This window comes from Aquila chrysaetos, chromosome 3 (genome assembly GCF_900496995.4).
Source record: "Aquila chrysaetos chrysaetos chromosome 3, bAquChr1.4, whole genome shotgun sequence".
NCBI lineage: Eukaryota > Metazoa > Chordata > Aves > Accipitriformes > Accipitridae > Aquila > Aquila chrysaetos.
In genome coordinates, this window is record NC_044006.1 from 22,090,762 (window position 1) to 22,102,959 (window position 12,198).

The 12,198-nt window shown below is 36.8% G+C and overlaps 1 protein-coding gene across 4 annotated transcripts in view; it reads left to right on the plus strand.

The window, feature by feature from the left end:
- LOC115339256 (programmed cell death 6 interacting protein) overlaps positions 1-11,645 on the plus strand; it is a 34,551-nt gene extending 22,906 nt beyond the window's left edge. For 2 of the 4 annotated variants that reach the window (XM_041122460.1, XM_041122461.1), the window contains exons 11-18: positions 111-222; positions 1,025-1,194; positions 1,966-2,214; positions 3,592-3,726; positions 4,662-4,756; positions 7,532-7,661; positions 8,039-8,256; positions 9,038-11,645. In XM_041122460.1, coding sequence (XP_040978394.1) covers positions 111-222; positions 1,025-1,194; positions 1,966-2,214; positions 3,592-3,726; positions 4,662-4,756; positions 7,532-7,661; positions 8,039-8,256; positions 9,038-9,206 — 1,278 coding nt within the window. In that variant the 3' untranslated portion in view covers positions 9,207-11,645. Of the gene's footprint in view, positions 1-110; positions 223-1,024; positions 1,195-1,965; positions 2,215-3,591; positions 3,727-4,661; positions 4,757-7,531; positions 7,665-8,038; positions 8,257-9,037 lie in introns of all 4 variants that reach the window. The other 2 variants (XM_030008959.2, XM_030008960.2) reach the window with 1 other exon arrangement.
- Positions 11,646-12,198: the final 553 nt, after the last annotated feature.

The following is a 12,198-nucleotide window of genomic DNA, read 5'->3' on the forward strand; positions in this document are numbered from 1 at the left end:
TTTATAAAGGACGTATAAGCATTCTTTGTATTTTCTACACTAGCTGTATGTTTTGTAGCTATTTCATGTTTAGAATGGCTTATAATGCATGTAACATTTTACTTCTGTAGTCACTAAGATTATTAGATGAAGAAGAAACTACAGACAATGACCTGCGAACAAAATTCAAAGAACGCTGGCAGAGAACGCCATCCAATGAGCTCTATAAGCCTTTAAGGGCAGGTAAATTTCATGTTTCATGCTTTGGATTCTGGGGATTCTCTAAGAATGTCCGTTCTCTTTGTGTAAATTAAAGTAGTTTTCAATGCTCTGGTATTATCTTTAAATATACAAATTTCAGTTTAAGAGAGGTTATACCAAAATATCTCTGTTGCTATCTGCACCATTTTTCAGACTTGAGAGATGATGTGATAGCAGAGAATTTGCTGCTGCTTTTGTACCCCTGGAATACACGTGCACGCTAAAGTTTCAGAAAGCATATGCAATGAATAATGACTGCCTTCCTAAGAATCTGGTTGCAGTTACCCCTTAAATACTGTAGTTGTTTTTTTCTTTGTATATTAACATTTGTTTTTTTGTTTGTTTATTTCCCATCAAGGTGTTTGATTTGGTGTTTTGGTTTGTTTTTTTTTTTCCCCCAGCAGTTAGTCAAACTACTTAGGGCCATCACTACAGCATGTTTCTGTGCACTTGATATGTGTTGTTTTGAAGCTTATAAGGGACTGATACCACTGCCTTAGTTTGGCAAAGTTACAGGTGTTTAAATCTGGTGTTTAAACAGGTGTTTAAACATACACTTTTGTATGTTTCTTTGCAGAATTAATATAGGTGCCTAGTTTATGCACTATTTAAAACATAACTTAGAACCTTAAGTTTTATTTATAAGTCTTAATAACTTCATAATGGGCAGGCTTATAAAAATGTATGAAGTCTTGCTGAAAAGCGTGAAAACGGCTCTGGTGCAAGACTTAGCTAAAACTTTTTGAAAGAATATAACCACCCATTTTTTCCCTCCCACCACCAGAGGGAGCCAATTACCATAACATTTTGAATAAAGCTGTTCAAGCAGATGGACAAGTGAAAGAGCGCTATCAGTCTCACCGGGATACGATTGCACTTCTATGTAAGCCGGAGGCAGAACTCAATGCAGCCATTCCTTCTGCCAACCCAGCAAAAACATTACAAGGAAATGAGGTAAAGCGTTGAAATTTGTCCCTATTTTGAATAGAAGTGCTATTTGTCTAACAAAATGAACTTACATGAATTGGTGTGGAAGCTGATCCTTAGCTGCTCTTGTTACTGTCACAATGGATATAGGAGGTAACTAACATTTGGAAAAGAGGATGTCTTTTAATTTAAAATCTGCTTGAGTATATTTTGTTACACTTGGTGTGAGCAAGTTCAGTCTTCACGGACAGTGAAACTGGTTGAGTATTATAAAAGGAGCAATCCTTGATGAATATTTTTGTTGTGTAGGGTGGTGGGGTGTAGTGCTCAGGTTCTTGGGACAATTAGGCAATGTCAGAGACATGGCCTAGCATTTTAAAGTATTAGGCAATTACACCAACTTGCTTCCCAAGAAACTCATGGCTCACCTACAGCAATATGATTGTTTTTCTCATAGGAGTGATTTGAAGTCAGTGTTTTTGACTGCCATTTTTAGAATATCCTATTGGAAGGTATCAGATCAGTTTTTAAAAAAATAGATTTAAAAATCTTTGTAGTACTTCAGTGTTACTAGTGGAAGCAAATCTTTAGAGGAGAATATAGCTTGAGAAATGCTTGAAGATCTTTGTTTTGTTGCATTTTGTCCTGGTTTGTCATCTTAAACACATTTATAAACAAATACTCGTGCAGTAGTGTTGCCAGCATCAGTGAGGAGTGCAAGATGAAAACAAGTAATAGAGTATACTTCTGCAATAATTCCTCTAAACATGCTAACTTCTGACAATTTTTATTGCCTAGGTTGTTAATGTCTTAAGAACTTTGCTGGCCAATCTGGATGAAGTTAAGAAGGAGAGAGAACAACTGGAAAATGACCTGAAATCTGTAAATTTTGACATGACAAGCAAATTCCTGACTGCACTTTCGCAGGATGGTGCTATAAATGAGGAGGCTATCTCTGTGGCTGAGTTGGACAGAATTTATGGAAGTTACACACAGAAAGTGCAAGAGTCCCTAAAAAAGCAGGAAGAACTTCTCAAAAACATTCAGGTACAACACCTTGTATGTCTTCCTTCCTCTTAAACTAAGGAGCAATGATTCTTCTACCTCTCCAGTGCTTTAGAAATCCCACTTTGCTTTCTACTCTGTTTTGCTTGTTACTCTGTCATAGGCCAGTTGATGCTCCTTTACTCCTCTGATCACTGAAAAATACAAGGGTGTTTTTTGTGTTCACTGGAAACAAATATGAATTTTTAGCAGACTCTCCCAGAGCTCCAGTGTAAATTCTCTTGGACCCTTTCTTGGCCCAATTCTGCAGATGGCTTTGCCCTTGAAAGAAACTTAACTGGCATGTTAAGAAGTTTTTGGGTTTGTTTTGGTTTTTCCTCTCATCCCATCTTAATACTTCTTTCTTAGATAACAGGAGACCTGTCCTTACTGTCCACTGGAAGACATTTTGGGTGTTTGAAGTACATATTGGTTTATTCTTAATTGCTCTTTACAATGTGCTTGATTTCCAGCATGTGCAAAGCTCATCAAAGTAAAAATTAATGAGAAATTCCCAAAGTTTAATTATTAATTCAGCCTTAATTTGTCATTAACGCTAGAGACAGGTACCAGAAATATCTGGCAAAAGAGGAAGTCTTAGTTCTCGGACAAGTGACTCTAGTGGCTTGAGTAATGATGGAGCCTATTTGCGCACAAGATTACTTGCAACGTCTGACTGCAAATTGGATTGCAAGAATAGAGACTTTTCCAAAAGGGAAATAATGGTTTCTAAATGACGATATGGCCCATTTTTATCAAGGATTTTATATTCAGATATCTTTTAACATAATATACTTCTAAAATCTTGATGGATATTACTTTGATGTTTGAATGTCTTGGAGTTTAAGTTTGGCTGCTTCTGGTAGCTGAAATAGTCTTTTTAAGTTTGCTTGTTTGTTTATTTTCCCAAAAGAAATGAGATGTAGGTGATGCTTCTGGAAGATTTCCACTTCCTTGTCCTTTTAATAGCTTGCCAATGTCAACCAAATTTGAGGTAGCACTTCTGAAAAATACTAACTTTTGGTATGATTTTATGAATGTCAGTGGAGGGTAGTACAGGAGAGAGCCTAATCAATATAGCCTCTGAAAGAGTCTGCAGTATGAGCTTGAGAATTAGCTGAAGGCAGCCCACAACAGAACAGATAATTAGCTGATACCTACTGCCAGTGAGTTAATACACGCGTAGTTCCGAAACAGCCACTGCACTTGGCAGATAGCAAGTATTGGGAAGTACAGTGTGTGGATGGAAGGTGAGGAAAGGCCGGTATTGGGAAAGCGGGGTAGAAGCAATGAGTAAGCAGAAAAAACCTGAAACATACAGAATCTTACACGGAACTAGCTTGCATTATTTTCACTGCTTATTTTTTCCTTTCTTTTAAGAATGCACATCAGGATTTTTCAAAGATGAAACAATCAAACAATGAATCTAATTTAAGAGAAGAAGTTTTGAAGAACTTAGCTGTAGCAAATGACAACTTTGTGGAACTTGTAGCCAATTTAAAAGAAGGCACAAAGGTATGGTAACGCTTAAGGGATTTTTTTTTTTTTTTAACTTACCCAATAAGATGTGAATCAAAACTCATAATAAACTTTGCAGAAATGCTAGATGAAGGTACGTTTTTGAGGATTTTACTGATGAATTGAGGACAGTGAGTTGCTTGAATTTTGATTGTTTTGACAGCTGTGAAATGCCTCTTTGTTCTTATCTAAAAAGTAAGCTTTTCTGAGCACTGCTTTATATTAAAATAGGAGAAGTTGTTAATTACAGCAGTGTAACTGATGCTGAAGTACCCAAATGAGCCATTTTATCTGAGGAATTCTTTCATCTGTTCTCCCATGGTATTTAATCACCTTATCGAATTTGTGCTTTATATACTGCTACTGCATACGTGAGGGGAGATGAGGAGGGGTTTATTTAGCTTGCTTTTTTTGATCTGGGCTTCTGGAAGGTGTCTTACTGCTTCTGTATTAAGTACTTTTAGCTGGTTTATTGACAGCTCACTAGAGGAAAAAAGAAAATAAAACTCTGAAATATCTATAAAAATGAAATGCATGGAACTGACTGAAGGCAGTAAAATTAAAAGAAAAAGTAAAAATTATCCTTTAAAAAATAAATAGTTAATCGCCAGAGGTTATCTAGTTTTGTTCTGGTTTTAATACACTTTCTAGTTGTCTTAAACTATTTTTATATTTATACACACACACATACATTTATATATATTAAAAAAACACCCCACAAAACTGTATGATATTACAGTGATGGACAACAGCTGACTAATACTTGTTTTTAAAAAGCAGAATAATATGCACTGGCAAACTTCACTGGAATGACAGGTTCTGGGCACTGTAATAATACAACCCCTATAACTGGATCAATATGTAGAAATATGCTAGCATGGAGTTTGAAAGTATTGATTGAGTGTGTTGTGGGATTTTTTTTCATTCACTAGTTCTACAATGAGCTGACAGAAATCCTGCTGAAATTCCAAAACAAATGCAGTGACATTGTCTTTGCTCGCAAGACTGAAAGAGATGAACTGCTCAAGTAAGGTTTCAATATGTGGTTTAAGCATTGTAGAAACGGTTAAGTATTTATCAGAAATTAATCTTTGGTGACATGTTTATTATGATACTTGATGAAATAAGAAAGGGAAACTAGGTGTGTTAAGACTATCACCTCTTCTATGCCTTAATACTAACCCTGCTGTCCCCTCCCCTGAAAAACTAGGAAAGTGATAGGAGAAATAAATGGAAAAATCTACTTTGAAGTCCGCTTTGCCGTTCCTGTATACAGTTCAGCATGAATCTGTTTCATCTTTTCATGATTTCACTCTCAGTTCTTTTTGGCATGCATTTGTTAATAATTTTATTCTATTCTTTCCTTTTGAGGAACTCCTGATTTCTGCACGTTGCTCCTGCTGTCATTTTGGTTTGAGAAATTAGATAAATGGTTCAGCATACAGTTGCCTTCCATGTGCCCAGTGTGGTGGGGTGAAAAACGTTGGTATTCCACCTCTGCTCCATAGTCTGATCTGGTCTGATATCATTGTTTAGATATGTGGGATGCCTACATTGCTGGGGTGAGAAGCAGATTTTGTCCTTCATGTGAAGGAAAGTGTCTGATGATGTCGTTGTCCCCCACATGTGATCAGGGTAGTATAGTATGCTTCAGCTGTGATTTTTTTTAGGCTCTTCTCTTAAGAGGAAATAATAGCTGAAAAGGCTTGCCTTTTAATAGGTATTCTTTAGCAAAGCACATAGCCTTTTATAAAAAAGTCTAGTTGTTACTAAAGTTTCAGTTGGTGAAACTGCAGTTGTTCTGTGCACGTACCATGTTGTGAATGGGATGCTCAGCCCTCAAATTTTATATTTCCTAACTTCATCCTTTGTAGAACTGTTGTTTTTCAGTTGGGCATTGTACTTGAAAATTAATTCTCAATAACTGTATACAACCCCTTCCACTTCCTACATTCATGCAATTTGGAAGCTGTAGGCTGCTTAATCAAGGCTTAGGTCTGAATCTCTCACATCTCTAATATATTGAAGTTCAGTGTTAAAGCTGTAGGTTTAGTGTTGATAAAACATTCAGCTGAATCTTGCCATGCTATCTTTTACTTCCCTACGTGTTAACTGTTTGCTGATGTGAAACCCTGTCAAGGTTAGGGGCGGTGATCAGATTTGGGATATTTGTAGTATACATGTACAAAATGTATTTCTCAGTGCGCCCAACCCACGGTTTGAGTGAATTAAGTGTGTGTGTTGCCCCTTCCCCCTGCCCCCCTCAATAAAAATATTGACTGTGGGCTGCATTTTCATTTACTGAAAATAAATTCATTTAGATTGTTTCTCATTTAGAACTAGAAATTTCGCTGCCCCCCCCCCCCCCAATAATGATTGGCCATTGGAGGATCAGTTTTAATAGTGTTTTATGTTTCACATGTAATGCGTTTCGTCACTTTGTGGTCAAAATATACTACACTGAATGGTACCACTGTTCTGTAAGTCATTGGTCTTTGCAGTGTGATTTTAAGAAGAAAATTGTTACTTCCATCTGTTATGTTATCTTTTAAGATGTTAAGTTTTGGTTTTGTTAGTTTCAGTATAAATACAGTGTTGAACAGTTACTCCACCATCTGCAAGAAGTAGTTTGAGATATGCATATGCATATGTACCAGAGCATCAGGACAGTATTTCCAGCTTTTTCTCCATCATTCCTTTTTATTGCAGGGGTAACCACGAGGACAGTTTTGTTGGAGTTTTTGTTTCAGTCTTGTTCTTTCTACCAAGTTTCTGCAAAAGTTGCCAGTTTTGTTCTTCTTTGGAGGTCACCTTTGCACGCTATACAATAGGAGTCTGTAGTTTGTTGCTAACTAGGCTGTATACCTTTGTCAGTCTCCCCTGTCTTCTGTTTCAGAATGCCAGCTATCAAATTCTAGCTGTTACGTACTGCTCACCTATCATTTTTAAGCAAAATTGTCTGAAATTTTAAATGCTTCCTAAAGTCTCTCTGAAGAATCTGCCCAATCTCAAATATTGAACCTTTGCATAGAGAAATTAACTACATACCTTTGAATATGTAATTTAGAACTGCTTCCTTGGAGTTTTCATAACAAGCTGACTGTAAAATTATGCTCTTTAATGGCAGCTTGTAGTACAATGTGACACCAAAGCCTCCTTGTATCTTACCAAGAGTAATTCCAACACTAGAGGTAACAGAATAGAGAACTTTAAAGCTCATGTGCTGAGCCATTTGGATTTTTTCCAGGGTTTTTTTGACAGTTATACTTACCCAGATATAAATGATATTGCAGATTATCTAGCAGACTCTTCTTTCTTCTGTTAGATGTGTGGTATTTGCATGCAATATTATTTAATTTAGGGCAATTTACAAACAATATGACATTGCTTTTTTTCTGTATTGCTTCTCTTTACATGTCAAAATTACTGAAATTTAGTTTCATCCTTTTCCATAGCCTTGAGGTTTCCTTAGGTTCTCAGGAAAGCTTCCAAGTTGCTAAACGTTCTGACTATTCTATAATTTCTGATCCTAAAGCTTTTGGCTAATTCAGTGATCTATACCCAGTATTGAGTTGGAATATGGAGACATTATTAGAAAATAAATGTAACCGTTAATCAGAGGGTTGGCTAGAGGATTGGTTCTGTGGAAGTGATTTGGACTCCAAATTTAGTTTGAGCTAGCTCAGGGATCATGCTTTAAATACTAGATTTAGTCTGTTGCATCTTTTTAGCTTAGCTTGCTGACATGTATAACAAACAATTCTTAAACTAAGCTGTATGTTTGCTTGTTTGTTTTTAATAGAGATTTGCAGCAAAGCATTGCTAGGGAACCCAGTGCTCCCTCTGTTCCTCTGCCTACATATCAGACCACAGCAGCCGGAGGAAGTAAGCCTGCTGCATCGTCAACTCCTACTCCAGCACCCAGAACCATGGTGGTAAATATATGATACAGAATTAGGGGGTTGAAAATAGAAGGTCCATACTGTGGAACTCCAAACTGATCTGTAATTTGTGTATATCACTCCTTAATATATTGGTGTATTTGGAAATGTGTTGAAGTGAAATAGAGGGCAAAGTCTAAAGACTTTGCAGAGAGGTGTATTATGGCCTATTGGTGTTCATAACTTATAGATTTGAAATGGAAAGCTTATTGCTTTTTAGATGCTTCACATTGTTATCTGTATAGCCTAAATATAGAATGTCTGTTTAAAAGTAAAATAAAAATAAAATCAACTAATCATATAACCACAGCTTTTGATTCCAAGACTTCCAGAAAGAAGCTCCAGCTTAATTTACTTTCTCTTGTTAGGGGACTAAACCACAGCCACCAGCACGGCCACCACCACCAGTGATTTCTGCAGCAAGCAGTTCTTCTTCTACATCAGCACCCTCTGGAACAGCTGCAGCTCCTGCTGCTGCTGCTCCTGCTCCTCCTGCTCCTACTCCAGGAGCCAGCGCACCTGCAGCAAGCACTGCACCTTCCCAGGCACAGGGACCTCCTTACCCAACTTATCCAGGTTACCCAGGGTAAGCTGTGGGAGTACTTAAGCAGTTCTTTGTTACCCTGTTACCTAAAAGCACTTGTTTGTTGCATGTGACATTTTAAAATCAGTTATTGTTATAATTGAAGATGTGTGTAGTGTTTGAGGCATGATGACTTTTCTTAGTTTTATCATGTAATTCTTGGAATCATTTGCTGGTAGCATTTGTGGGAGGGTTCATTTTAAATTTCTGTAGTTTGGCTTTTTTAAAGGAGAAGGGAGATAGGACTGCAGTTCCTTAACTGTGGTTTGTGGACTGTTGCCATCCCTTGCATAATCAGTTGGTGTTGTTTATCTCAAAAGTGTTGACATATCTAATTTTTCAAATCTTGGTATCTTGCTAAAGATGATGAAAAATACAGAAAAAATTCCAGTTGAGTAGTATGCTTTCTTCTGATGCTTTTTTCCGTCTTTCTGGAGTCATCATGAGGAATTGAAGGCAGCTGCTCTCTCCTTCAGTAGCAGGCTCAGCAAATGTTAAAATATGTACAATGATATTAAACACAAGAGAATCAATTTAGATCAGTTCTAGTTCTAGCAAGTTGCCTTTGCTCCACCTTCTGTCTGCATTTCTGTTCCACGCATTACAATTTTTTTCATGTTTGATCCTTGAAAGTTACCACACTTTCTGCTGCACAAAAATGGAAATGAAAGGAAAGCATTTGCGGTGATTGCATGTCTTTTTGTATCTGTTAATGAGTTGTTATTTGCAAATTATCATCATCAGTGTTTTGCAACTAAAGTATGCTTCCCGCCCCCCTCCACAGGTATTGCCAGATGCCAATGCCAATGGGCTATAATCCATACATGTATGGTCAGTATAATCTGCCATATGCACCCTCACCTGTGTATCAAAATCCTGGACAAGCACCATATCCGGCACCTCAACAACCTGGATACCCTTTTCCTCAACAGCCTTATTACCCTCAGCAATAATGTGTCTGCAAAGAAGCTCTGCTGTTAAAATTTGGGAGAAATTGGCAATAAGCATACTAAAACTTTTAGCTTCAGTTAATGTACTATTCTGAACTGTATGCAGTCTATAACTCCTGTTTATTGTTAACTGCTCAAAAATATCTAGATCAGTTTTTGATTACACTAAACACTTTGAAAGATTTGCTGCAGTGGTTTAGACTGTAGACTAATGCCAGAATTAGAGCCTAATTCAGTGGTCTGAAACTGTACACTATGTGTTGGCTAGACCAAAATATTTCTTTGCAAAAATCCTATAAGTAACAAATGGGTTCAGATGAGAAAAATGAAGCAGTGTGTGCACTGGGTGTGATATATTCTATGAAACCATATAGCATTTCCTTCTATACTCTATTGGTTTGTATTTTTTTTGAGTTTAGTTAAAATACGCTATTTTGTCTAATAATCAAGGCCTTGTAAATCATCAGTAAAAAAAATAAATTACTTAAGAATGGTTTAAACATTTGGCATTCTCCTTACCATAAAAATGTGGTTTGTGTGTCTGTAGATTCTTTCATTTGTCCCTTGACTTGCATATAAAGATAACTTCACAAGTGTTTAGCCTTACAACCGAATTTCCTCCTCTTTTCCTTGATTCTGTATTTTTGTGACAATATCTATAATTAACCACTTAAATGTTGGTAGATGAAGTCTTGCAGGTAGAATTTTCCTATAACTTTGAAGTGTATTGGACTAAAATATGTTCATTACTGTTTTAAAAGAATGGTTACTCTCATCTGCAGAATACTAGTTAAAAGAAGGGAGATGAAGGTCCCTCTTGCAGGACCAGTGACTGGTTGGTCTAACCCATGTTTTCCAAAGAAATGTTGATCAGAAACATGTTATAGCTCAAAACAGGGCAACTATTGATTTTCAGATTATGTTTTTAAATGATTGCTTTTTTCCCCTTGCAAAAATTAATGTATTCCCTTAGGGAGCTTGTTATCAGTGGAGAAACTTTTTTTTTTGGGGGGGGGAATATTATCTTGTAAATTAAAGCACATTGAATGTTTACTTTTGGATCCATCTTCTCAAAGGATTAATAACCTTGCACTACATTTTGCATTAGGTAGTGAAGAATATACAGAAGTTTGTGGTTAATAGCTTTTACCAAATATTTACTAACCATCTTTCAGTCTTTTTTTTCTTTTTTTTTTTTAAAAATGCTTGTCTAGTGAGGGACTCTATTCCTTTAGCCCTTGACAGGAGTTACTTGGTTCTGTGGGACAGTTAATTTCCTGGGTGCTTCATACAAGATGTTCTGGCCTTGCAGACTAGCTATCACAATACCTATGTTAAAGGTTACTGCTTTGTTTTTCTGTTTAAGTGCCTGATTAAAATACTGAGGTATATTTTAATGTAGGGGTTTAGAGGGTGCCAATTACTGTAGCATCTGGGTGGAAACGTCACTGGATCTTGAATACTTTTCCTCATATAGAAAGCAGCACACATATCCATATGAGCTCCTTTCTTTCTGTCTCAACTTCTTGCTGTGCAATCACTCCAATTGCTTTGTGAAGACTCCCTGTCTTTAATACTCCCCAACCCCCATAGAACATGTGGATTGAAACGTAAAAACAAGTATCCCTTGTAGAACATGAGTGTGTAATTCTAAACAAATTTATTAACCCTGTAGAAGCTCAGTGATGTGGGGGCACAGGATGAAGTAAAGGAATACAGCATGGTAGATGAAAGCACCTGTCCTTGGGCACGATTTTCATTTCTTTATAAGCATTGCTTGAATGGGCTGGCACAGGAGCCAATTTTTTCCCCCCGATGAGAATACATAAGGAGCAGGCGAGGACAATGAGAAAAAGCTAGGAAGATAATTGGAACCAATAATCAGAACCTGATTTTACTCTAACTGGAAAAACAGTAGTTTTTCACTAATTTCACTGTGTCAATGTGAGCAAGTGCAAGTCTAATGCAACCTTTCAAGTTCTAAATTTCTAGTACACTATGGCCTGTAGATTTTTCAGTTTGCACATTAGATACATTTGAGCTATTGAGTAAGTAAGTTTGTTTCTAGTGCCTCAATTTATAAAACTTACTTTAGTGCTGTATAAAAATGTAACTTGGTTCAGCATAAAGATTGCTGGAACTGAAATTTCCTTTTAAAATTTCGTAGATCTGGAATCACTGTTAAAACACTTTTTCCAGTTGTGTTACTGCTTGCTTTAGTCTGCTATTATTTGAATATGTATAGAAATCTATGCATTGCCTTCAGCTTTCACATGACTGTTTTTCTCTCTCTCTTTTTTTTTTTTTTTTTTTTCCCCTAAAGAGAACAGAAAAATCCAGAGACATGTATGTATCTGCTTTTAAGCATACAGCTGTCATGACTTTGGTTGAAATGTTACCTTGTTCTTCTATAGTTTATTAAAAAAAAAATCAGTTAGAAAACCTGATTTCATGGCTTTTTTCTTGAGTCCTTTGGCTTCAGACAAGTGTTACTTTGGAAAGGATGGAAGTAAGTTATGGGTCCCCAAGTAAGTTTGTGCTGTGGTGAAGGGACTCAGTGTATCAGCTACTGTATGAAATGGTAGCCTGTGTATATGCAGGTGCTTTACAGTACAGCTGCTGCTCTGTAGTAACAGCTGTGTTTAAATTCTGGTAGTTGTGTTTATTTCCAACGCTGATGGAGTGTATTTCCCTTTGATTAAATGAGGAGGAAATGGTAAGGTCCTTCTGCCTTCAGAAACTTTGCTTCAAAGTTTGTTTTCGTGAACTCATGTTAGGCTGGGTTTTGTATGATTCACAGCAGCGTGGGAATGCCGGGCAAAGCAATTCAAGGATTGTAAGGGTGGTTAACTTTTCCCAGCGGATAAATGGCCTCCATTTGCACTCCAAGGGTTGGTGGGTTTTTTTTTTTGTTGGTTTTTTTTTTGTTTTTTTTTTTTTACTTTTTCTTTAGAAAAAGACTGTATGATGCCATGCTTATTGCAATTGCTGTGTG